Here is a 26,650-nt window from a genome sequence, read left to right as displayed (position 1 = left end):
ACATGCGTAAACGGCTACTCTAAATCAAACCTGAAATGGCGGAAGGAAATTCTCTAACGCATTTGCTCCAAAAATCGCAGGAACTGATAGCTTTGGGAACGGCACACGCCACCGCTATTCGACATAAGTATGAACAGTTTGTCCTACTCAATCCAGAGACAATTTCGAGGGTGGAATCCATTTTGCGGGCGCTGTCGTATATGCTTCCCGGACGGTTTGGAGCGTCCGAGGCACTGCCCGAGCTTGTGTTTTCAGCATCGCAAATTTTGACTCTGCTGAACGATTGCATATTTCGTGAAGGAGGAAGCAGTCTAACAAGCGATGTGACATCCTCATGGAGTAAAAAACGCATCTTGTTGTGGCTGACTATCCTCGAATATTTGGAGGTTTTTATCGAACTTGGAGCTAGTCGTTTGTGGGGTGAAGTAGGGAAATGGATTATTGTCGTGATTTTGCAAATAGCAAAGGCTGCGTTGAGATTCGTCTTATTATTCAAGTATAAATCAGGAATCCAACGGACACCTCTGATTCCACCCTTTGATCGATCAAAGCTGGTTAAACCCGAGGAAGTGGATCGTGAAGATCAAGACAATTTTGGAAGGCTTAACACTTCAGACGAAGCTGTCCCAAATGAGGAAACATCACAGACGAACGGCTATACGGGACCAGTTTGGCGAGGGCCTCGATCAGGAAGGGTTGTAAGGTCCCTTAGTGCCACACCATGTGGCCCAAATCGTTCCTGGAAACTTCCAGAGGGAACCTCTAAAACCAAGACGGCCTCTCAACCAACCGATCTTTCCTCCAGGAGAATTGTAGCAGAGAGCCTTTACATCTCAAGACCCCTGCTTCACGTTTCAAGTATGTTTGTGTTTGGACAAACCTCGTGGAAGCCTTGGTTGATTTCTTGTGGAGTTGATGTCACATCATTAGCCCTAATGGGTGATTCAAGTGAACTGAATCATGAGGAAAGATCAGAATTGTCTAGAAGAACATTCCTGCTTCTTTTTTATCTTTTACGATCTCCATTTTACGATAACTACTCAAAGACCAAGATTCTAGGTTTCCTGAAATTTATGACAGAGACTGTTCCTGGGATATCTCTTTTTCTGAATCCTATGCTGGACTACCTTCCAACTTGGCAGAAGATTTATTTCTACAACTGGAGTTCCTAAAAGTTTGCAAGTGAATTCTCCATGCAAGAGTCATTCAGGTGTCCTTATATTTTTACGTTTTTTTGAAAGTCTCACTAGATTTTACATTCTCAATGAACAGTGACACAAACAACAAACCCTTTCACTCCCAGAAGTGACCAAGCTTGAATTCCTCCTCACAAAATCTATGCAATTTCAAGTAGAAAGGCAATGAGAAGTGAAAAAGTTATCAGCTAGGAGGAGGATATTGTCTGATTCTAAGATCTAAGATTATAAATGATGAAAGACAAACAGTGTGGAGAATTTAGATTTGGGAAGCAAAAGGGTTTTGAAGAAAATTGAAGAAAAGTTAAAGTAAATGAGGGGGAATAAGTCAAAGATGGTGTGTACTGTATTTCTGTTCATGTAGTTAACATATCCATCAAATTTAATCTTATAATGGAGATGGTACAAGTGAGGAATTACTATAAAAGAAGGTTCAATAATTGATATTTTGGTCTCTGTTGATAACCATAGGTGAGCTTCAAGGTTTTGATGTAAATCTTTGGGAATTTTCTCTAGATTTTTCTCATGTACTGTAGTCAGTATAGCTTATATATGTGAGCTCATGGCTGAGCTCCAGCAGAGCCCAGTGGCCCCTGGCGCCTTACTATTGCTCTTGGGTGACTCAGGAATTTTAGTTTTTTCATGCAAAGCATATGCTGGGCACCCTTGATTTCATAGTTTCGGAGCACTGGGCTCCTTTCAATTTTCCTTAGAGCATGGCCTTGAATCTGTAGACAGGTTTGACTTAATTTACAATGTACTAGTTGTCTACATAGAGTGTTTCACACATCTCTTAACCTCTCAACTGCTAAGAGTGACCAGTATCTACTTTCTCCCAACAGAATCAACCCTGAATTAAACATTAAAGTCACAAGGATATGGGAAATGATCCCAGACTCAAAACGCTCGAGATTGTTAGATAAACTCTCCTTGTAAGAACCATAGGAAATGTAGGGAGAATTTGCTGATTGATGTTAGGATGTAGAGGGTTAAAAAGAGTTCTCTCATTGTACTGCTGTTTTAACTTGTCAGTTATATTTACTTGGAGTTGTTAGTAATGCATGGTGAAATTGTTTCTAAAAAGAATTACTGCTTATAACTTAAGTACCTACCTGTAGTTCAAGATCAAAAGATTGTATTTTTAGGATGCCTTTATCAAATATTTCATCAATTTATATGAATATTTAGAGAGAGCATTATCTATTTCCTTGGATACTGATAAAAGCTATTTTCGTATGATAATGTATGTTGCTTGGGGTCACCCCCGGTGGGAGATATCAAAGATATGGATCCCTGGGGTCAATCACCTCCCCCTCTTTTCTCCACTCCATTCTATTGAGGGCTCAACTCCATTTAATTAACCTTTGATTAGGTTACTAAATACATGATTCATTACTGACATTGGAGTGCATAAGACCACTTTCTGGTGAGAAATAGAAGAATTATTATTATTACTTTGTTGGGCATTGTAGCCTATTTTGTGGGCTAAAATGTAGATTTTTGCAATACAAATTTTGGCTCACCAGCACACTTGTATGATTTTTCAGACTTATTTTTTGTCTGTTATTTTCAGTTACTTTTTGAATGCCTTTCAAAGTGAGAGTAATAATAATAACAGTTTATGTTCATGGGCATAAACATGTTTTGGGCCCTATCTGCAGTCTTTTGACCCTGGCCTCTCAACTCTGGCTAAAATGACTCTGATCTGGCCCAAAACATATGTATGGTAACAAACTCAAACTCAATTTTTTATTTTTCATCCCTTGACAAGGCTCGACCCTAACCTTTCAACCCACTAGCCAAGTAGGTAGTGACAACTTCGATAATACAACAATTTCAGTTTGTTTACTAGCCAAACTTCCCAGTGGAAATCAAGAACCATTAGCCAAAATTGAATTTCTACTAGTCTGTGGCTAGTTAGCTACCATAAGTGTCGAGCACTGCCTTGAGTAATATCATTATCATATGTATGCCCTCTTTTTGGGAAAAGTTATAATGGCTCTTAAGCTATTTTTGTGGAAATCCAGTACCGGTAGCCATAGTGAGATTGGTAGTAACGTTTTAGATTATTTATGTCAAGCGTTGCCTACAGCAGGATTAGCTAACTTGTTAGTTAGGAAACCTAGTCACCTTTCTAATAACTTGTTATGGTATACTACAACCTTAGGCAATAATTTTAATGGCAGTGAAATTTGTTTTGATTACCAGTAATTTTATTTCAGTATCATGAAGTACAGCTATCATTGATCACAGACTGATACAAATTCAAACCTGTTTGAGTCTGTACAACATGATTCAAGGAAAAAGACAATTACTATCGTTTTCCTTTTGTCACATGAAATACTTTGTTGCTGAAACCTACCCACAAGCTAGTAATAATGATTTTCTATTATTAAAAATTTGGTGTAGTTTCTTCGGAGATGAGTTCTTGGCCAAGGCTCTCACTGGAAGCAATATACCAGAACCATACCCCACTAAACAAGATAATAGAATTGAAAGGTTTTCAGTTTAGAACTTAAATAAAGAATGTTGGAAGCTAATCAGCTTTTATTGTTATTATATCAGGCTAGTAGCAGAAGTTCTATATAAGGGGTGTAACGAAACTCTGGTTTCAAGACTAAGATGTACATTTTATTGCAGGGGGAGGTCCAAATTCTGCTAACCTTCATAATTCTCAAGACTGACTGGGACAGAATTTCTCCTTACAATATCAAAACAAAGGCAAGAGGACAAGTGATGAAAATGGAGGAGTAATCATAGGTCAAGTGACTCCTCTCATTGCTCTTAACTTGACTGTCCTTTATACAATGATCAAGATGGTATATATACCTTACCATAATCGTTATTAGTCATTTTACTTTAACTCAGGAAAGAAGATTCACCACACAATTGAGTAACTATAGGAAGTGTCCGTTCAGTCACTGTGGTAACGTTATGTAGCGCAATACACTAGAGAAATAAAGAAAAATATCAGCTGGGAGATTATTGGTTGATCCAAAACCAAGTTCCCAGAACTAACATCACAACAATTGTATGGTAAGCAGGAAGGAGAATTTGGAATGAGATCCTGGGAGTGAAAGGATTAACAGCCATATTAGGGAACTCAGCTGATAGAGAGGGATACACTATTGTAAGGATTTCTCGAGTTGATTGCACAAAGGTGGCTTGGACGCCATATCAGAGTGCCTTCAAATAAAACTTTGTTTAGTACCCCCACCCAAATTCTTGTTACTGCTACCAGTAGCTTTATTGAGATCCCCCCCCATACACACACAAACACACCCCACAGACACACACACACACACCCACGCGAGCGCGCACACACACACACACACACACACACACATACACACACACACACACACACACACGCACCGCAAACACGTACACAGAGGAAAGAAGCGTGCGAGAGAAGAGTGTTGAGTGACGGCTCAACGGACGCGGCTAAACAAAGTTTAGCTGCGTTTTAACTCGTCTTCAATTAAGCCGAATCTTTTAACTAAATATCTATTTTTGTGAACAGTGTCTAGAGGGCCTAAAGCTAATAGTGAAAGGACATTTATTTTATTAGATCAGCCCTCTTAACGAGAATCCCTGAAGCCCACTCCTCGCGTTAAACCGCGGTTTAGAACTCGTGTAAATAATCGGCCCCCAGTATTTTCGAATATTTCCCGATTATGGTGTTTATTTTGTGCGTCATGCCTTTACGTCGACCTACTTATCATCGGCCCTAGACTTTCTCAAAGTCGTTCGCTTGGTTTTCTGTTCTGGTGTTGTAGGACTCGCGCTTTCGCTCGCTATCGCTCGCTCGGCTCGGCTCGCGCTACGCGCTTAAAAGCGCGACTCGTGAGCAAGTCGACATCGGCCCTAGTGGTGTGTTTTTTGCAGTTTTTGAAAAGCTTTGACTTAAACTGGTCAGGGGAAGAATAGAAGACTACCAGGATGTTTCCAAGTACTTGATTTTTCGTTACTGAATTCTTTTGCCAGTTTTATGAACTGTTGAATAAGGCCGCTTCTCAATGTCCGGATTCCCGCGATGTTTCGTCGAAATGAAAGTCCTCAACACCGACAGAAAAAAGTCCAGGTAGAAAAGGCTTGCGTGTCCGCTCCCCGGCACATTCAAAACCTACATCTAGCAGGGAAGCGTTGTTTGACTCGCCGACGAAAGGACAACCCTCAAGTTACTTCAGCGATGGATACAAATTTAAACATTGATGATTTGGATCCAACTCCATCGGCTTTGCAATGTTGTGGTTAAAGACAAGTTTGAGAATGAAGACGCCATTCTTATCAAGGCCCTGAGCTTGAACAGGTGGATGGCAAATATTCTACTTCGACATCGATTCTTGAGGGCAGAACTTCTCGAAATCACCGTCGTCCGCCATTTTCTAAAAGGTAGTCGCCACGAAGACTGTTTACTTTGAGGGTTGATTGACAACGTGTTGCTCTCAGCCAATGGGAATTTTTCGTCCATACGAGATCGGAAATTTCGTTGGTTAGTGGGGGTCTGTGGCAAGCCCTCCCTCTCCCCTCCGCACATTCCGCTGGCCCCAATCCCCCTCCTCTCCCCCAGGGCTTGCTTTGCAGGCTAAGTCTTACGCGACAAAAGATTACGCATGTCGTATTTTATTTGTTAAAGAACTATTAATGGTCTGTGTTAAGACTTTTATCGATCCAGATCAAGTCCAGCTCTGTCAAAACCCTGGTCAAAACCTAACCGCAGCTGTTCGAGAATAATATATACATTCCAAAACCATAAAAATTCAGCACACAAAACAAAATGGATCACGAATCACATTTAATTCAGCTCTTAATTCACGGGTCATGTTTAAATAATAAAAAAAATCGTTCATGTGGACATGAAAATATCTTATGACCTTCAACACGTGTCCGCGAATAAAAGAAAAAGTCAAATCACGATTCACGAAAAAAAAAAAATCGCCCAATCACGTTTCATGTAAAAAGTATTTGGGACCTCTGTAGAAGCACAACACGTGGTACGTGTCAAACAAAGACGAGCTACCGGTATTGAATTAAGTCAACCAAATGAAACTTGAATATTTATTTGCGCGCGTGTACGGCGAAACCGGAGTCAATTTTTGTAATTTAGTGATTGGAGGAAAAACATCGACGGTTAAAGGTTCAGTGCTTGGATTTTTAGAAAAATTTCATAAGTGTAGCCAGATTTTTCTCGGCCATCTGCGGGGTAGCTGACCACGAGACATGACTTCCGCACATGGAGATAGTGAAGGAAACGAACACAACACGCGAAGCCCAAATTTTGCTCTAGGCGCCACAGAAAAAGGTGGTTTTGACGGTGGCTATTCGTGGGTAGTATGCATTGCAGGATTTTTTATCCAATTAATCGTTTGTGCTCAGGGGAACCTTTCTGGATTGATATTTATGGCACTGTTGGATGAATACAACAACACTAGCCGGGGTCAAACTGGTAAGAAATCTTTTTCCGTTTAATTTTTCGACAGTCTACCGAGTTGAAAACTGTTATTTATTTTAGACTGGGGATGCACTACGTGTGAGTGTTTCAAAAGAGATGAAAAAGCGGCAAGCTTAACTTGACCCTACCACTAACAACCCGAGAATTTCAGTTTTCAATGAGTGAGCGAGATTATTTATATCATGACTGTATCACAGAATCCGTGAGATACGAGTTGTACTACGTTGTTATATGATAATCATTCGCCGAGAGCGAAGTGAATATTGTTGAATAATCCTCGAAACGAAGCCTGAGGCCTGAGGCGAATGACTGTTAAATAGTATAAATGCAAGGAATTGCCTGAAGAAAAAGGTTTTTATTTCGAAGGCGTACAATGTCACGCATTTAGATTAGAAAATTGTAGCTTCTCTCAGTCGCTTCAAGTGTACACACCATGACTCATCGCAAAAACCACAGCGGAGACAGACTGACTAACGAATAAAGTGAAGAAAGCTTTTTTTCAAAAATAAATCCTTGTTGTACTTATAGATATATCTCTCTAGCTCTACCACTCAATAAGAGCAATATGGTATACATCTACATGTTTATGAAGCATGGGCTATGTGTGTTTGTATACGACTGTCTAAGAAACAAATTTAAAGCGACACCTGAACATTTTCGCAGAGATAAGATAAGATAATCACGTTTATTTTCTTTACGTGAGGCATGGTTACCCAGATTGTCGAGCCAGAGGCTCATGTATGAAACGCAAGACAGCAACCCATCCCTCCCACCCCAGGGGAGGACATCATCACACAGTAATCTCGTGCATGGGAAATTAACGTCTCCTACCCCAACCCTGCAGGAGACGGGACCTCCATTTATTCGTCCCTATCCGAGAAGACTAGAATATCTAACCATTTCTTGATGTTATAGAAAGGCAGCATATTCTTCTCAAGATATTTCTATTGCATAAGATCGTTAACGTAAGAAGGGATAGTGATTAAATATCTAATCTTCGAAGGCGCGCTGAACACTTAAAAAAACGGATATGTCGAAGACTAATACCTTCGACTTCAGTCAGAAAACATTGAAAACTAAGAACTCTGAAGTCAAGACCTTTAAAACTATGAGAACATGCCGAGTGAAAGCCGAATGAAGTGACAAATTACGATTTCACTATAATAGCAATTTGGGTGCCAACAAGGACGTCGAAAAATTGCAACTACGCGATGACAATTGAGTACGCTAACACGACAACGGTGTCAAATAGTGTTGGTCACGCGATAGGAGGATATCTGATGCTCGCACTATAAGTTCCTCTTCTTTCGTATTTTTCTCCAATGTCAGGCAAGTAACGGTGTAATAAAAAAAGTGTCCGGGCAAAGTCTGCTCGTGAAATATGATTTAAGAGCTCACGGGGTTGAGTAGAGGACGAACGAACGATATCAACATTGTCGATGCGCTGAAAGTACTGTAGACGTACAGCACCAATCGTTTGACACTATCACACAGTCATCTGATATGACCATAATTAAATGTTGTCCCCCTTCCCCCCCCCCCCCTTTCGGCGAAGTCAGTCGGAACGTAAATCTCAGGCTTGTACGTTTCTCTTAAGTGTTTTATTTTATCTATTTATTTAATTTTCTTTTTACAAAAAAAAACCACCTTATTCATTCATGAATGCATTGTCAGTGACTATGTGTACATATTCTCTCAGCCGGGGTAACCGCTCTCGCAATGGGCGTATCAGATGGATTTGGAATGATTCCCGCCATCCTTTGTAACCGGTTTGGATTTGCTAACATTATCATGCTTGGTGGAGTGACATGCGCAGTTGGATTGTTTACCTCTTCGTTTGCGCCGAACATCTTCGTACTTTATTTGACTTACGGCTTAGTCTGGGGATTTGGCTCGTGTCTTTCTTACCTTAGTGCTTTGTTTCTACTTCCACACTTTTTTCACGCGCGAATTGGCTTAGCCAATGGGATCGTATTTTTTGGAGCACCAGTTGGTACTTTAGCTCTGACTCCATTTGTTGCTTATCTGCTGCCCAGTGTTGGGTTGGCCAGAACGTTTCAAATATTAGCTGGGTTGCAGCTTGTAGTTGTGTTTTGTGGATTCATGATCAGACTTGCTCCTCCTCCTTCTAAATCAGACCAACTACGCATTAAAAATAACGGGAAAGGTGGGTTTGATTGGACAATATTCACTAACAAAGGTTACATGACTTTTGTGGGAGCCTTATGCCTCTTTATGCCTGTCTACTTGGTACCATACGTGCATTTGGTAAGTTGATCTATAAGTTAGCTTTATCGATGCTCTCTATTTTGTTGTTTTGTTGTGTTTGTATTTTGTCTTCTGTTTGCACCTTAATGGAAACTTCTATATAGAAATATACCTGTGCTGTTCAAGACGCTTGGTTGAAAAATTGTATTCCCTGTTTGACTCAAGACTGTGGAAACTGCGCCTTGTTACCCAGTTGTCCAAGGAAGAGAGTTTCCTATCTGGGACTCTCTGTGTAACACATAACCAGCCTACAGGTAGTCCCTCCTTTACGGCGAAGTCCATCGCGCTATTAAAAAAAAAATAAGAGAGAAAAAATTGCTGTTTGCGCGCTGAGTTAACCCTTTTGGTGTAGTACTTAGGCAGTACTTTTCGAGCGCCCCACTCGTGGAGCTCCTGTGGCGCATCCACGTCACTCCAAGAGTTCCCCGCGGCGAGCAAACATCAATTTATTTTCACTGATTTACGTAACCGAAAAGAAGGGACTGCTTGTAGTCTAAATCATTGGAGTCAATAATGTTGTGGGACAACATATTGTGCGCACCACATTACCTGCAAGGTCAATACAGCTCATAGACAATACAGAGGAGGGAGGTAACATTTTTTTATTCTAACATAATTTCTCCTTTTTTTCCTCCATGTATAGGTTAGACTTGCTTTAGACTCTGGCGTCGAATCTTTTAAAGCAGCTCTTCTAATAAATTTTGCAGCGTTTGGATCAGTGACAGTGCGGCCCTTTTTCGGAAAGCTAATGGACATGCGCCGTGTAAACTGTTTGACTGCACTGCAAATTACCCTTCTACTTATAAGTGTTTCCACAACACTCGTTCCCATAGCGACTAATTATGAATGGTACGCAACTTATGCATTTCTTTATGGATTTCTGGAAGGATGTTTTGTGATTTCATTACCGTTAATCGTGCAAGACCTGGTAGAAGAGAGCAATCAAGCCTTCGCTCTTGGAACGCTGTTCTGCTTTCGCTCCATTCCAATGACCGCGGGTCCATCGATCGCGGGCTGGATATATGACGTAACCCTTAGTTATGACGTAGCATTCTTCAGCGCAGGTGTGGTCACCATACTCTCCACATGTTCGATGTTCTTGGTTCCACTATTTAAAAATAAGTCGTATTCTAAGCAAAGAGAAATTGTTCAACTAATAAGAAACTCTGAGCCTTGTCACGAGGAAAACATTGTGGCAAAGGAAACTTGTTTATGAAGAAACTGTAGGGATGACGTACATTTAGCATATGAGGAGTAAGGAAAGGGGTGATATAAACATGTGTCGGTCATCTCCGACCCTTAAACACAAACTTGTTGTGTAGTCAAGTGCAAACGTTTCTTGTGAAAATGAGTTTTGTTAGTATCGTATTGATCAAATATTTTCATATCACAGGCTTTGTGCTTAACCTTATTTCAAAACGGGGGTTAAAGTGCTACTGAAACGAAAGTTTCGTATCTGAAATTTTTTCTCTAACCTGTAGTTTTGAATATGCTGATCATCATGAGATAATTTGCTTTGGCCAAAGAGAGGCGAGAGATATCTTTTTTAACCGTTGAAATCAAAAATTTTACACAAAACCATGTCCGGGCTCTGGTACCGAGCGAAATGGATTGATGACGTCACTGGTTGTGTTCACTCCGATAGCGTGGTTTATTTCACTCACTGTTTGTTTGTATTCGTGGGCGAAGGAGATGGCAGATATTGAAGTTTTGTCAAGTGAATCTTCTTCTGAACGAAGCGAAGTTGTCTCCAGTAGCGAAGAGGAAGATGGTGCCGTAAAATGGGGTTGACAGGCCTACACGACTCCCCAGCGTGTGTTTAGAGTAGCCTATTAAAAGCGGATTTTTGTATAGTTCGCTCAGTAGTGGTTGTGTTTCTATTAAATGCCAGTTTTTCATGAGAATTTGCTTTATGTGTGGCACTGAGTACGCACATCAGGGATTGCGTCTTTTTCGAATCGTTCGCCTTTGTAGATGTACAGCTATTTTTTTGACTGTCTCGATCGTTAAGTTGTCTTGATTGCTTTCAGCTTGCGCCACGCGCGCTGATTCGATCGTACTACAGTTCTTCGTGTTCAGTGTTCCAGCCGTTTTGGCTCGTTTTCTTTTCTTTATTTCGGTATTAAAACGACCGATTTCACGTTCATAGAAGCACATGATCGCCTTTACTGTTTCATGCTTCCGCGTTGTTAAGAATTTGCTTTATCTCATTTTTGAAATCCTCGTCTGCTCTTATTTTAGCCCTCGCCCTATATTTTAGGGATTCTGGGCATGTTCTGCTAGGCATTTGGTACAGAGGGATTTGTTCGTTCTCCTCAGACTTGCCGAGTGGATCATCTTCAGTGGCGGTGTCGTATGAGGCTTCCATGTTTTCTTCATTCTCTGAATGGCATTGCTTTGGCCCGGGGCGTTTAGTAGCCCATCTGCCGTTATAATGTCTTTCGAAATTTTCTGTAGATGGTCAGGCAAGACCGCGGTTTCGATCCTAATCTTGTGGATCTCGTCAGTTGCCGATTAACTAAATAGACTGGTAGAGATTCGTTCTCGGTATCAGTCGGGAATTTTGCTCCCTATCCAGGCGAACCTCTCGCAGATAACCAATATGCCGATATGGCCGCCGATGAAGAAGACGAGGATGGCATTTTTCCCGAAATCCTCTTTTTCGGCTTCTCAACATGCAAGCCACACTCCATGCTTTTACCCTTCTTTCACAGAAGTACACAACCAGTGACGTCACAGGGCTGTTTTGGCCGCGCCAAGATGGCCGCCAATTTTGATCTCAGCCGGTCAACTTCGAACAGTTAAAAATGTACTTTCCACTATGCGTTGGCCCAAAAAAAGTACACAGCATTTGCAAATAACGTTCAAACTCTATTATATTGCAAAAATCTCGGATATGAAAATTACGTTTCACAGTAGCACTTTAAGTGTATTTCGGAAGTGTCCTAATCCAACCCGTGACTATGGCCCAATGTCGCAGCGTTGCTTTTCTTCCCTAGATCCCTCTCGATCTGTATCACTAATCTGTTTCGTTTTTTTCTTTACTAAGGGAAGGTACGTTTTTTATTGGGGGGGGGTGGGCCGGGGTATTTTATAATTTTTTTGCCAAAAAAGTCGTGGCCCCCCCACTTAAATGCCTAAACAAGAAGATCTGACCCTCCCCCCACCTCCTCCAAGACAAAAACAACCGGTAGTGTTGCTCACATAACCGTACCTGCGCACAAAGCAGTTAATTGCGAGGCGTTGGTAGCACATCGGGTGCGGGAACAAGTGAAAGTACAAGTCCAGAGAAGTGGAAAGATGAAGATCTGGTGTGGTTCCCGAACCCAAAGGGCGAATACACGGAGTTCTCAAATAGCATTTTGTGAGAAAGGTGAGCTTTATATTGAGTATAGGCGAATGTCGTGTAAAGAGAGAAGTGGCAAACTATCTAAATTTTGCGAGAGGGATGAGACTACCAGCGCTCCACTTCCAACTCGACGACCATATCCCGACTATGACAATAATAATAATAATAATAATAATAATAATAATAATAATTTTATTTATATAGCGCTAAAATCCAATAATTGTCCAAAGCGCTACCTAATTACAATATAAAATATAAAAATATATAATATAAAATATCTACAATATACAATATAATTCAAATATAGCCTAAGTTATCTACTATATAAATCAAAACATCTCAAAACAAAACAAATCTCATAACCTATATGCTAACTTAAATAAAAAAGTTTTAAGGGATTGCTTAAAAGTTGCCACTGAAGCACATTTCCTAATCTCTAGAGGTAAATCGTTCCACAATTTAGGTCCTGCAATAGAGAAAGCTCTGTCTCCATATGTTTTCAATCTGCTTCTTGGAACCACTAAATATTCTTTACATGAAGAACGCAATGACCTAGAGTATGTTTTAAAATTCAAAAGGTCAGAAATATAGGAAGGTGCAAGGCCATGAAGGGCCTTGTATACCAATAAAAGGACTTTAAAAGTTATTCTAAACTCAACTGGTAACCAATGAAGATTAATTAAAATAGGAGATATATGAACATGCCTCGGTGTCAATGTGACAACACGAGCTGCAGCATTCTGAACTGCCTGTAGCCTAGCTAACAGATATTTAGGAAGGCCATGTAATAAGGAATTACAGTGATCAATTTTCGAACTAATAAATGCATGGACTAAGATTTTACATGTATCTTGGCTTAAGTACTTGCGGATTTTAGCAATATTTCTCAAATGATAGAATGATGATTTACAAATGTTCTTAATGTGCTCCTCAAAACTAAATATGCTATCAAACTGAACCCCTAAATTACGAACAGAGTCACGAGGTGCAATGCACTCAGAACCAACAGTAATGTGACCGATGTCAGGCATGGGATGGTATCTGGAACTGATGACTACAAGGTCCGTTTTGTCCTGGTTTAGTTTAAGATAGTTTCTTATCATCCATTCATCAATGTCCCTCACACAGCATTCCACTCTCAACTTCACTTGTTGGATGTCATTCAAGCTGGTAGATTTAAAGGTAATATATAATTGGGTGTCGTCAGCATATAGATGGTATGATAGTCCATGATCATTTATTATGTCCGCAATAGGTGATGTGTATAACAAATACAACAAAGGGCCCAGAACTGATCCCTGAGGGACACCACACTTCAATGCACGTTGTGAAGAATGACTATTCCCAACTTTAACAAACAGCTTACGTGAAGACAGGTATGATTTCAGCCACTTAAGCACAGTTCCTTGAAAACCAAAACAAGTAGACAGCCTTGTCACTAGAAGAGTATGGTCCACCGAATCAAACGCCGCCGACAGATCCAAAAGTACCAGTATGACCGACTCATTACGATCTAAAGCACAAAGAATGTCATTTTGAACCCTCAGTAGAGCCGTTTCAGTGGAGTGAAATGACTTGTATGCGGATTGAAACGTTTCCGAAAGACCATTAGATGTAATATAGTCTGTAAGCTGGACACATACCGCTTTTTCCACAAGCTTAGACACAAACTTCAAATTAGAAATAGGTCGAAAACTTTCATATTTAGTGAAATCAGCATTATGTTTCTTTAAAGTCGGTGTCATAGCTGCAATCTTCAAGACATCAGGCATAACTCCAGTAGATAAAGATGTATTCACTATGTTAGTCAACACAGGAGTTAGTAAATTGAAACATTCCTTCATTACCACTGCAGGCAGAGGATCAAGTACACAGGATTTATTAATAGATCTCAATGCAAGTCCCTTGATGTCTTCGTAACTGACATTAATAAAGTCTGAAAACACAGAGTTACATTCCACGTAGTTACCAAGAGTCACTTCATTGGCATCATTACCTTGCGCAGAATTCTTCTCTATTAGTGTGGCATGGATACGATCAATCTTGTCAATGAAATAATCAGCGAAAGAATTAGCTAGTGCATCGCTACAAGATGATGGATACCGTGCAGTTGATTGCTTTTGTAGTAGTTTTGATACTGTATTAAACAAAACCCGTTGATCACTTGAGTTTTCAGTAATGATGGTAGTGTAGTAAGAGGATTTCAACGACTTGATCAAATTATTCACAACGCAGCACTGACGATTATATTCTTGTCGATCAGCCTGCAGCCTGGTTCTTCGCCATTTTCTTTCAAGGCGTCGTCGCTTACGCTTCTCTACAGATACCTCATTAGTGTACCACGGAGCAGCAGGCCTAATAGTAACAACTCGGCGCTTGACAGGAGCATGCTTGTCCATTATTGATCTTAATAAGGTGTCATACTGTTGAACTGGATGATCGAGATCGCTGGATGGGTCGATGACGAGAGGGCAGTCAGCAACATCACTAAGAAACGACTCCATGTCAAGAGACCGAAGCTTCCGATAGAAGATAACTTCCTTCCTAAACTGGGGCTTTCTTATGGAGACATCACACATTACCGCCAAATGATCAGAGATGTTAGGATCATAGACTTTGATATTATTGAGCATGTTAATATTAATGTTGATATTATTGAGCATGTTGATATTATTGAGCATGACAAGCTACCAAACTTCCATTATCTCTCTTGGAGTGCAACTCCCACCGATGGCCGTGAGCCGGATGACTTCCAGCCTCGAGCTCAGATTAAGCGATTGCTTGAGGAAAGTGAACTAGTCAGTGGGGACAGTGAGGCTATTATAAGGTTTTCAGATAAATACATTGTCCCCGAAAAGCTTGTAGCGGAGTACGTTGAGCACCACGCCCAGATAAAAATGCGCAAGGAGAAGAAGAAAGAGGAGACTGAAACTGGAGTGAATGGAACGGCTGAACCGGGAGTACAATGACATTGACTGGGTTGGACTGTACAACTCCGCTAAGCTGTCGTCGTTGAGGGTGGACGAACTATCCTTGTACTTTTCCCATCACAAGATCACCTTCAACGGGAAGAAAGCTGAAAAAGTCGCAATGATAAAAGCGCACATTGGTAGCTTGCTGTACAATTGAATGGGGCGTCAACAACCTCAGAAGCCCCCACTCAGAAATGCACAGCAACAAGTGACCTCGTCACTTTCCGAGGTGGAAACTGACTCGCAAAGTGATGTGGTAGATCGAGTTGTCGGTTCAAGCCCGAGTAGCTCAAGCAACGAATCGTCACCGGACACTAATTTATACCAGAGCCCCGCGTGGAAACATTACCGACGTCAAAATATGGACAAAAGCGGGCACGGGTCGAGAGAGACAATTACGTTAGTTGGGACAAGATAGTTTTTTGACATAATATATCGACATCTGTTTAAAATGATGTAGATTGATTTAGACTGGTAGCTTTGCTTGTATATATAAGTTTTAGCTTTCTGTACACCTCGCGTGTTTGGTAACAAATAATTAAAAGTCAACTAACCGACATGGAGTAGTTTTTTCCTTGCCAAAAAAAAAAACTATGACTCTCCCCCGGCTGCGTATGAAACAGGTTTGACCTTTCCCAATTTGTAAAATATTTACTAATAGCCCTCCCCTCCGAAGCCCCGGCCCACCCCTCCCCAATAAAAACCGTACCTTCCCTAATATATTCTGCCTCTTTAGTTTTATTTCCTAAAAAAGAAAACAAATTCCATTGAAACTCTGGCGTGGAACTACAATGGTTGGCTAATTGGTAAACCTCAAATTGAAGAACAAAGGTAGCAACTTATCTCGGTGAACTGCCTGTTGGAATTACGCGGTAAAGCTGTTGTAAAATGACTGAAGGGGGTAAGTTCTAAAGAAACAGTGGTGCTGCGTCGGTGGGAATGACAAGGTAATTTGGGTTTTATCAACTGAGTTGATAATGTAATTTGGCCACCGTAAAGAGTTTCAAAGCTGATGTTTCGAGCGTTAGCCCTTCGTCAGAGCGAATGACGAAGAGCTAACGCTCGAAAGGTCAGCTTTGAAACTCTTTGATAAAACCCAAATCCCAAATTACAAAAGCCCTAGTCGGTCGCTCATTAGCGGTCATTGTTAACCACGGGAGTGGGGGAGGGGGGTTTGGACGATTTTGGTTTTGTCATGTTAAAATTTACCTGATCTACCCATAAAGTTCTGTTATATTCTTATACCCTGCCCCCTCCCCCCTCGTTGGTATTTGATTGGCGGTCAATTTTTTATAGTCCTCCTTTATACTCTGTTGACGACGACTGATTTCCCTCCGTTCCCCTTGGAAACCATGTGTTCCTCCCCCGACCTCCCAAAAAAAATCCTCCACACTCCTCCCTCCAAAGAAAAAATAATGACTGGTTCCTTCCTTATCTTCTTTGCAATCAATGTCTTTGTTTTGAAGAACTTAGCTGAGCGAATCAATAATTTATTATAAAGTCCAGTTCGGACTGTAATCATACGAGTAAATGCAAAATGGAATAAAAATATCCCAGTTTTTTTTTTTTTTTTTCGGTTGTTGCTAGAGGTCTTGCTATGGCTATTGTAGTCAATTTTGTGATAGGTGAGTTTACCTGAGCGGATTTACTTTAACTGTCCTATTACAGGTGTCCGTTTACAACAAACTGTCCGATGACACTGTCGTCGGACAGTTTGAATGAAAAATAAAGCACCTAATGGACCAATCACAGTTGAGGAAATCATGTTTATGATTGAAGAATATATAGCTGGGAAAAGAAAAAAACTTGCCATTTTATTAAACGCTAAAGCCGTCAATTGCGAAAATCACAAAAGCCATTACAAACACTTGTGTATAAATGGTAAAATCTTGTATACGTTCGAAGTAGATTTAATCATACGCAACTTTTTTTGTGTGGTTATAGCTGTCAATTTTTTGTTTATAATGTCATGAAAAGGTAAAAAAGAAAATTAGTAGTGAAATTTTAACAGCAAGTGAAAAATTCTCTTTTGTTTTGGACGCAGCATTAATTTTGAGATATCCACACTCAGGTGTGATTCAATGTGCATGATGGAAACTCTCGTAGATAATTAAATGTGTGAAGTTTCTCATGATATCACTCAAAGCCAAACGGCGACCGCAATCGTATCGAATAACAGTAAACATTTATGGAGTAACAATGAAATATGGAGCCGATTGGATGAAGAAAATGACACCAGGAAAATGTTTATTAATGAAAACAGAAGTCTGTTGTCTATTGTTGTCTTACACCTTGTTAGTGGTGAAACTTATATCTATGGTGTTAAAGGTTAGTTCACGCACATGTTAGAAGCGGCAGATATTTATCAAGTTTGTTAGAAAACACCGAGATTGTTGCAACATTTGCTTCTGCTCTCACCAGGTTGTTTCCCGGTCAATTTTTGTCAGCAGGGACTACTTTGCAAGTCGAATTAATAGCTCAGTCTATTCTTGTGATCGTAACTTTTGAATACGGCAGCGCGAAAGAGTATCGAAGCATCTCCCAAAACAGCGGTCGGTAAGGAAGACGGAAAAACAGGAACAGAAGCGAAGCTCAAAGCGACTACATGTTGCACCTGCCAGCCATTTCAGACGGATATGAATACTGAAGACCAGTCGTGACTACCACTTATTAACAATTTCCATTATTTTATTTTCAACTTCGGTTGAAAAACTTATCAATTACTACATTAGTTGGTACACCCTTGATTATCGACGATGGCCGTTTTCAACGCTACCCTAAATTCTACAAAAGAAGCATCAGCAGATGAAGCACAGGAAGATAAAGTGGGTATCATAATAGGAATCGTAGTGCTAGCAAGCGCGCTTATTGGTTGCAGTCTAGCATTGGTGGCTCTCGGAAAAGACCTCTTTATCGGAAGGAATACACCAATGGTCCTTGTAGGTGCCTTGGTGTGGGTAGATTTCATTGGTGTTTTCTCCACTTCAGTGATCGTTTTCCATGGTTTTGTTAAAGGCGCAGAATGGATGGCAGATTCACCACAATGTGGTTTACAGGTGTGACTTATAACCTCTGTTCTCAGGTTTTTTTCCCTGGGTTTCACTTTCCCTTCATCCTTAAAAGTGCTTAAGAATTGATAAGAGACCTAAATTTCAGTTTTTTTTTTTTACCTCAAGGCTTCTCCAAATAATAAAGGCGCAATTGTCTTTGAAATTTATTTCTCAAAGGAGTCCCTTTAAAAATTTAATATATTTTCTCCCGGATAATTACAATACGTGATGAAGAGAATAGGCTGTGAAGACATCGACTGTGAGTTTCGTTTAGTTATCTGTTTTATTTTTAACAACTCAGGTTATCTTCTTCCGCGGTCCCCATTTCCAGTCTTGCAGTTGTCATAGCTGATGTCTTCGTAAAATAGATGTACAATATAATCTTTCATCAAATAACACGAGTGACAAGACTTTTCGTATGTTCTATTTTATGCTGTGTCCTGTTTCGCATTAGCATCATTTTTTACTTACACATATTTCTGTCAGTTCTCCTTTCAAATCGTTCTTTCCCTGAATGTATTGCATATTGGGCCAGTTTTGTGGGAACAAATTTAGATGTATAGCTAACCGCTTAAAGCTTGAGAATGATTTTTAAAAACACTTAAAACACTACGAAAAATTGAAGAAACAAAGTTGAATACTGATTCTCAGTCACTCAGTGAAGACAACTGTAAATTGAATGGTAAAAAATACTGAACACTGTTTATAGATCTTATACAGCTACGCCATGTAGCGGGGAACTTGCCATACTTAAAACTTGTAACGCTTAAATTTCGCTTTATAGCTTCTCACGCTATTTACAGTTGTCACAACGAGCTATAGCTTGCCACCTTTAACCTGTCAAGTTTAATTGGTTGCGTTAAACCTTTTAAGCCTTACTTGTCACGTTAAAGCGTTTATCGTGCTTAACGTGATTTTTCAGGATTTCTTTGCAGGCTGGTGCAGTCTTAACGACATCACAAAAGACTGAGCTTTCGTCATTCAACAACCGTGATATATCAGGACCGACTGAGTGACGATTATTTTTTTCCTCACCAGGCGTTCTTCACAACAGCATTCGGATTATCTTCAGGTGCTGTGGTCACTTCCATGTCTTTGGATAGAGTGGCTGCGCTGTACAAACCATTCTTTTACAAGCAACATGCCACCCCTTTGCTTACGCGGACAATCTGTGCATTTCTCACGATTCTTTGTCTAGCTTTAGCGGCTCTTCCATTCTTTGGCATTGGAAAGTACAAATTCAATCAAAGTTCCAGATCGTTTTGTCAATTTGATTGGTTCCCGGTGACACTTACTGAAACAGTTTATACCTTTGCCATAGCAGTTTGTGGCGTAACTTTGATCACCGTGATGACTGCATCAAATATCATCGTTTTGGTCATCGTGGTACGTATCAGACAACGAATGTCAGCGGTCTTGCCCTCAAAGGATATGAAATCTAAGCGCCGTGCACGGAGAGTCGCTTTCCGACAGGAGGAGCAGATGGCAAAGTTTGTGGCTTTGGCCTCATTTGTGTTCCTTTTTACTTGGCTACCAGTAACGGTAAGCTCATGCCCCAGTCCTTTTCAGCTCAACTCATGAGCTTACAATACACGTGGACTTTCAGTAACGATCAAATTGCCCCACGGACACTATCCATCCAATTTTTGAGTTATTTTTTATTGAGTTATTTTTTATTGAGTTATTTTTTAAAAAAAATAACTATATGTTAGCGAATAGATTGGTGTATTGTGGTGTAGTGTAATCTGATCAGCGCAATTTGGTGTATCTCTAAGCAATCTGATTGGCGCATCTTTTTTTTGGTGTATCTCAACGCAATGTGATTGGCCCAATTTTTTGGTGTATCACAAACCAATCAGATTGTAGTATTTTTCGATTTTGCACCAATCAGAGCGTTCTTGCCAATTTGTGGTTTGAAAGGTCTTCAAATTTCAGCGAATCAACGCTTGAGGCGGAGAGAGCGGTACGCGAATTAAGGAAATGTATCAGTCGTGTTGGGAAAGTGGTGGAGTTGTGATCGTTGTACGACTATGCTTATTCTTCCTTCTGAAGGAGACTGAGTGGAACATGAGAAAAATTTTGAATCAAATATTACTTCAGATGTTGATAGGAACAACTTCAGGATATTTCATTGCTATATATGAGTTAATCAGCGATTCCAATTTTGAATTTCGCTCAAGGAACGAGGTAAGATGACATCTGCAAGAGTTGTAAGATCATCTATTCAGTGTAATGGCTCATGTCCTTCGTGAGGATTTTATCGCTATGATCTGTCTGGATTTGAAAGGTCGTCAGGGAACTTTTTCTACTGATTAGCGAGTTAAAACATGCATGTTTTGTGTACCGCTCCTTCACTTACGACGCATACACCGTCAGCTGGAGGCCTAACACGAATTTAGCGCTATAGCGTGTTGTTTCGGAAAGGCTAGTTTTACTGACTCTGGTAAATCTTGCGCAAGATATTTGCGTAAATCATATTTGATTGATAATCTTTTTTTTTGCCATATGGTTGTTCTTTTAGCAGCGGTTGAAACGACCACCAAGTTACATTTACTTTCTGCGTCGACTGCCATGTTAAATATCCGTTTCTTTGCTTCTAAAAGTCCTCCATGAATTAAATATTGTTTAAACGATACTTTCCCGTTACAATTGCGTGTTACTTTTTACTCGCCAGTATGGATTATATTTTTTTAGATGAAATGCCATTTTCCAGTAAACAACGCAAGTTTTATGACATAAATCTACCTCAATGAAGAATATTTCACAATGGACAGAATGATACAGTCGGTTAATTTTCCATGCAACTCTCACGTGCTTAGACGTTTTCTACCAATAAAATTTGCTTACAGCTAACCTGGACTTTACCCCATTGCGTGTCAATTTCCTGTAAACAACCTGCATTTTACGTATGATGCACGATCCTCGCAGTAAATAGCGCTATTTAAGCAATAGCTCTATCAATTGTTAGCTCAATTTCATTGTATCTGAACAGTGACCTGCATTTTATCACGTATTTCGCACGCAAAGAGCAAAGTCCAGATAGGCAACAACCAATCAAGTAGCCTACCTTATTATCCTTTGAAGAATGATACTTTCTCTTGGTTCAATCGACTCTCACTTGTTCGAAGAAGGGAGACCGGAAAATATCTTTGTCCAGAGGCTGTAAGAGATAAAATAGAGCTTTCCACTGCAAAATTATATGGAAGAGTATTTTGAGGCAACCATCCGTTACTGAACAAGAAGCTACACGGAGCCTATATTTGGGCCGGATTTGTGGATCAGCGGATTGAATTGAATTGGTTCGAATTGAAGGCTTTGCTGTTTTAGCAAAATCGCTGTCGAGTGCTTTTCATGGTTTGTTAACATGGAGAGTTATGGAGGCTAAGACTTCGGAACAAGTTGATGCCATCCATGAAAATTTGGAATTACTAAAATCGCCGGAGGAAAGGCGGGATCACTCAATAAAAAGTTGTATTTGAACACGATGACTTCATTTACAAGGATTTCTCTTGCTTACATCTAATAACAAACCTTTAAAGTTTTTTTTGCCTCGGAACGATATATCACAGAGGGCATTTTATAGACCTCAAGTTTTTTGACTGATTGAAATGAAAGGTATGTGGCAGTGACTTCCACAAGTTTTTTTTTTTTTTTGGTGAGTAAAGTACAATTTTTTTGTTCGCAATATCTATTTACGGATGGTTTCAATCGCCAACGTTTACATAAGATGGTTGTATTACTGTTCCCAGGGGTTGTTGTTTTCATCAGTACGTTAACAATAGTAGTGATTCACAGTAGTAGGCTTGTACTTTAAATAAATATATTTAAGTTCACTCGAAAGATGAGTATAAACTGTAACAAGCTTATCGTTGATGCGCGGCCAGTACTGCAAATCTGACTGACACTCGATGCCAAAACTCAACCTCGTTCCCTGGATATGCCACCACATTACTTTACGCCAATTAAAAACTGCACGTTACTGTGCATTTTCTTGCACAGGAAAAACCAAACAGAATTTCTGATTCTGGCCCTTAATGGTCAGAATAATAACTAGGACTTTGTCTCTGACGAAGGAACGGCACTAAGCACAATTTTAACCTACTAGCAGGTTGTTGTTTAGTCTCGTCATAAGAGATAGCGTTGCGTGACAAGTTCAAATTAGGGCTGTGGAGGGGACTGCAGGAAGCGTTGTACAAATGCAGTTTATTTTTGCCAACAATTATTCAGACACCAGTATCAGTTATATAGTGTCCCATTTCAACCTACGTATCCAAAAAAATAACTCCTGCATGCGTAGCATGCCTATGTTCTTGTCTGTCGACGACCACCTGTGTCCAGATTTGCGAGTGGGCGCAAAGTTTACGAAATCTCGCAACTTTGCAGTTTTCGTAGGTTTTGGAATTTCCTCTAGGGTCCACCTTGAATTCACTCATATTTTTCGCCACTTTTGGCTGAAAGGCCTGAAACCTAATTTGAATTTTCTTTTTCATTATTGCACATTAACTTAAAAAAATTTAATTTCTTTGTTTCGTAATAACCATATATTGAACCTTACTGGCATTTCTTTGCCAATTTTTATCCATGCTTTCCCAAATTTTATCATCCTTGCTCCTTTTTTGTTAATTTACATATTTTTCGTCCTTTGGACCATGCACGGCCTTCCTTTAAAGAAATTTTCGCTTCGCTATCGATCATAAGACGTAGTGTTTCATAATCTAAGATTCGTATCTTCTGTAAATTTTATGATTTACACTAATTTTCGTCGTTGCTCTTGATCCTGCTGTAGTGAGTTGTGGCCAACTGAACTCAGTTTTATAAGATCATTTTTGAAAAATCATTTATTTGCATTTTCTTCTCAGATCCGGCTCTTCTGTAATCTCTTTCGGGCGTATCCAAGCCATGTAATGGACAACCTCTCCCTCAGGCTACTGATCGTCAATTTCATTCTGGATCCGTTCACTTATGTACTTTTCAAGAAGAGTTTCAAACGGAATTTACGGCGCTCTTTTACTGAGCTGTCGCAATTCCTTGCTGATGTTCGTCTGAGTAAGAAAATGAACTGGAATACATCGCTAAAAGAAGCGGATGATAACACATCTGCGCTGGCACTCGGGACAAATGGAGAAGTGTCAGTTGTTGAAATTAAGCAAAGCCAATGAGAACTTTCAACCGACCAGGCTGAGAGACTGTTCGTCGTGTTTATATTATAAGCAGTAAGCTGATGTGAAAATAAATTGTTCAAGTGAGTGCACAGCTCTCTAATTACGACATCCATGCAAGGATATATATAACCAGGAACATTGAGAGTCACAAAGTCACCTTTTATCGATACATTGATGAAACATTCCATCGAAAATCTTTCCTGGGTAGACGTTCGATGTTAGAGTTTTGGCTAGTTTGGCTTCTCTGACTAGTTTAGCTATAATAATAGGTTGGAGTTCAACAGTTGTGACCATATTTACACTAATCTTTGAAATCTTGTAAAAATTAAAAATGGCTGCCGTGATGAATCATCACAACTTGTAAACCGGAAGTAAAGTCACAAAATTCAAGATTGCAGGTGCAAGCGTTAGTCCCTTAGTAGCCGTTACGGTAGTCGTAATCTTATTATATATCTGCTCCCTACGGCCAATGTAAACGAAGACAAAATTTGAATAATGGTAAAAATTTGTAAAGAGAAGGTCCACGCGGCTATGATCATTCAACCATCACTAGTCTTGCCATAGTTTACTAGAAGGTATTTACAATTATAATTAATCGTTAGTTTTTGCTAGTCTTTGCATTTATAATTAAAAAAATCAAAGTACTTTTTGATTACATTGCTGTCTTTACGGTGAATCTCCATATGGCCTCGTACTAAAATTTGTTTACCAGTAATCTGTGTCATACTCATCAGATAAGGTCTCCCAGGGTTCGTGGCCGTGAACAAACGCATAATCAGACATTCCCTCTGGAATGTAGACACAATCTTCCTCTGCACGGGCAGCGCGCTCCCAATTGTCTTCTCTGTTTATTTGTACATCATCCAGGCGCTTTATCTCCTTGCATACCCTGCATTTCTGCTCTCCTTTTCTCAGCTGTATTTTACTGAATTCTTCCCGTGGAAATCGTCGATCGCAGCGCGTACATGCAGTGTTAGCGTAAGGAAAATCGAGAGTTCCTTTATCGGGGATGATGTCAAGAGGAAGGTACCCATTTGTTTCATACTCATCAAAGGATCTTTCTGCTTTGCCCCGGTACAGATCAACGTATTTTTCGGATGCAACTCGAAGACGAGACTGCTCTCCTCCATTGACTTCCTTCATCTTGTTGTACAATCTGAACATGGCCATAGTATCCACAATGCAATACTGTATCAGTGCATCCGTCAGTGGTCTCTTCATCCACACTCTCTTATCTTCCTTTAACAGCTCTTTTCCTTTGTCCTTTACGTTGGACAGTTTTTCATCTTGGAGGTACAACTCGATGCAATGACCAAAACCAAATAATTTTTCTATTTCGTGTATTCTTTGACTACGACGATTTGACTGAAAACCACGTCTATTTTTGTTGGAATTCTGGTGAGTATTAGTTGTAGATTCTGAAGGGTTTTCACGGCGATAGATGACCTCAAGGAGCTGAATATCCAACACTCCTCCTAGTTTAACTTGAAACTGATGCCAAAGCGCGTCGGAGTCTTGTCGGCAATCGAACATCAACTTCTCACGCGATTTGTCCTCGAGGATTTCGCCAAGTCCACTGGTAAATACGCGTTGACCCAATTTCTGCACATCAAATATGTACACTTTCTCCGCAGTTGCTACTGTGATAATGGTAAGGGCTCCCTTTCTACTCAGCGAATCTCCCTCACAATCTACAGCTAAAAGAGTGTTCCTCTCGGCGATTTTCTGTTTGATTTCAGTGATAGCTTCTTGGAGAACACTCTCTCCATCGACTAGTTTGTAAACATAATCAGTTGCGTTTTCGCAAGCCATTCTTCACAACAAAGTGGATGACTGATAGGAAGTCTAAAGTGAGCGAAAGTCAGGAGAATTCTAACTAATTTTCATGATTTGTTTACATTTATACATGATTGAACGGTTCCCAGAAATCTACTCTCTACTTCCGCTTTTCCACGTATGAGAAAAGAGAAAGAGGGAGGAATCTGGGAACAAGATCGAAGTTGACGAAGCATATGAATGGCTGCTAAAGGAACTTATCACGGAGGACAGTTTGCAGAGGAAATCCCAGTTTTTCTGTAACCACTTAAACTGGTCTGAGTAGTTTTCACTGAAGAGAGGTTCGACTAACCGTTAGAGACCACAGTTCAAGGGGGATGAGAGCTCTTCAGCTCATGATAGTTCCTCCAGCGTAAAGTGAGGCCTCGTTTTCTGCTTCTCCGTGTTCGCGTCTTTGAAATACGTGTTACTAGACAAAACGTGGTGGTTTTCATGAACTTAGTGGCTGCCTTAGACATCGGCTACCTAATAATCATAAGATGTACGAGACAACAACAATTATGTACAGAAAAGGACGTAAAAGAAGAGAAAGAAGGTAGAAACTCGTTTAATGTCCTCCTGTGGTCAGCGGAGCGAACACCTACAAAGGGTAAGTACATCATGTATGGGCAATTGTATGTCCTCTATGCATATTATGTTCTATACTTTACACACATATAATGCCCTATCCCTTGCATATAATATCCTACAAACACATACAGTGAAACACAAGACTAGATATAGTTATATAGCGCGATACAGAGTTATAAAAAGCCAATATGCAGGGCCATACACACCTATTCAGTGCCAAACACAGCTTTACAGGGCTAAACATAGCTGTATGGAGCTATACACATCTATTCAGGGTTATAAAAACCTATTCAGGTCTATGTACACCTGTACAGAGCTATACATGCCTCTACAGGGCTATTTAACAATTATTCCACGAGCGCGCGTTGGATATGAGATGATAGATAGCCAACGAGGCGCGTAGCGCCGAGTTGGCTATAATCATCCCATATCCAACAAGCGCGAGTGGAATAATTGTTTTATTAAAAACGTTAAATTAAATTATTAAATTTTATTAAATTTTTAGCTCCCTTTTAATTTTAAGCTGACACTTACGCTTACCATATTTGTAGATTATGGTATATTGGCTGATATACCATAATGGCTAAGCCAATAAAAAGTCTTGAATTGCATTATCCAATGATCTAGTTTTTAATAAATACAGATATACAGAGCTCTATACAGCTATACAAAGCTAAACACAGCTATACAGGACTATACACAGCTATACAGGGTATACATAGCTATACAGGACTATTCACAGCTATACAGGATCATACACAGCTATACAGGGCTATCCACAGGTATATAAAG

At 40.0% G+C, this 26,650-nt stretch overlaps 5 protein-coding genes across 6 annotated transcripts; 4 read left to right on the top strand and 1 right to left on the bottom strand.

Moving 5' to 3' along the window:
• Nucleotides 1-2: 2 nt before the first annotated feature.
• LOC111329580 (peroxisomal membrane protein PEX16) lies at nt 3-4,451 on the top strand. The gene is made up of 2 exons (XM_022934313.2): nt 3-1,210; nt 3,837-4,451. Exon 1 carries the CDS (start codon nt 36-38, stop codon nt 1,170-1,172), a length of 1,137 nt encoding a protein of 378 aa, XP_022790048.2. The 5' UTR covers nt 3-35; the 3' UTR covers nt 1,173-1,210; nt 3,837-4,451.
• A 1,734-nt stretch (nt 4,452-6,185) lies between these two features.
• On the top strand, nt 6,186-10,309 carry LOC111328389 (monocarboxylate transporter 10). The gene is made up of 3 exons (XM_022932803.2): nt 6,186-6,645; nt 8,351-8,919; nt 9,563-10,309. The coding sequence occupies exons 1-3, from the start codon at nt 6,420-6,422 to the stop codon at nt 10,133-10,135; spliced, it is 1,368 nt and encodes a 455-aa protein (XP_022788538.2). The 5' UTR covers nt 6,186-6,419; the 3' UTR covers nt 10,136-10,309.
• Nucleotides 10,310-14,579: 4,270 nt separating this feature from the next.
• On the top strand, nt 14,580-15,799 carry LOC148725888 (uncharacterized). The gene has a single exon (XM_088729360.1). It carries the CDS (start codon nt 14,704-14,706, stop codon nt 15,235-15,237), a length of 534 nt encoding a protein of 177 aa, XP_088585486.1. The 5' UTR covers nt 14,580-14,703; the 3' UTR covers nt 15,238-15,799.
• A 1,562-nt stretch (nt 15,800-17,361) lies between these two features.
• On the top strand, nt 17,362-24,047 carry LOC111328586 (prostaglandin E2 receptor EP2 subtype). 2 transcript variants are annotated; one of them, XM_088729354.1, is made up of 4 exons: nt 17,362-17,568; nt 17,662-18,296; nt 19,329-19,832; nt 23,150-24,047. In XM_088729354.1, exons 2-4 carry the CDS (start codon nt 17,997-17,999, stop codon nt 23,447-23,449), a joined length of 1,104 nt encoding a protein of 367 aa, XP_088585480.1. In that variant the 5' UTR covers nt 17,362-17,568; nt 17,662-17,996; the 3' UTR covers nt 23,450-24,047. The 2 variants fall into 2 exon arrangements, with proteins under 2 accessions (XP_088585480.1, XP_022788794.2); XM_022933059.2 differs by having other exon boundaries at nt 17,362-18,296.
• On the bottom strand, nt 23,475-25,841 carry LOC111328595 (uncharacterized). The gene has a single exon (XM_022933069.2). It carries the CDS (start codon nt 25,262-25,264, stop codon nt 24,158-24,160), a length of 1,107 nt encoding a protein of 368 aa, XP_022788804.2. The 5' UTR covers nt 25,265-25,841; the 3' UTR covers nt 23,475-24,157.
• Between the last annotated feature and the right edge of the window lie 809 nt (nt 25,842-26,650).

The sequence above is a fragment of the Stylophora pistillata genome, chromosome 8 (genome assembly GCF_964205215.1).
Source record: "Stylophora pistillata chromosome 8, jaStyPist1.2, whole genome shotgun sequence".
Taxonomy (NCBI): Eukaryota; Metazoa; Cnidaria; class Anthozoa; order Scleractinia; family Pocilloporidae; genus Stylophora; species Stylophora pistillata.
This window is presented reverse-complemented; position numbering and strand designations above follow the sequence as displayed.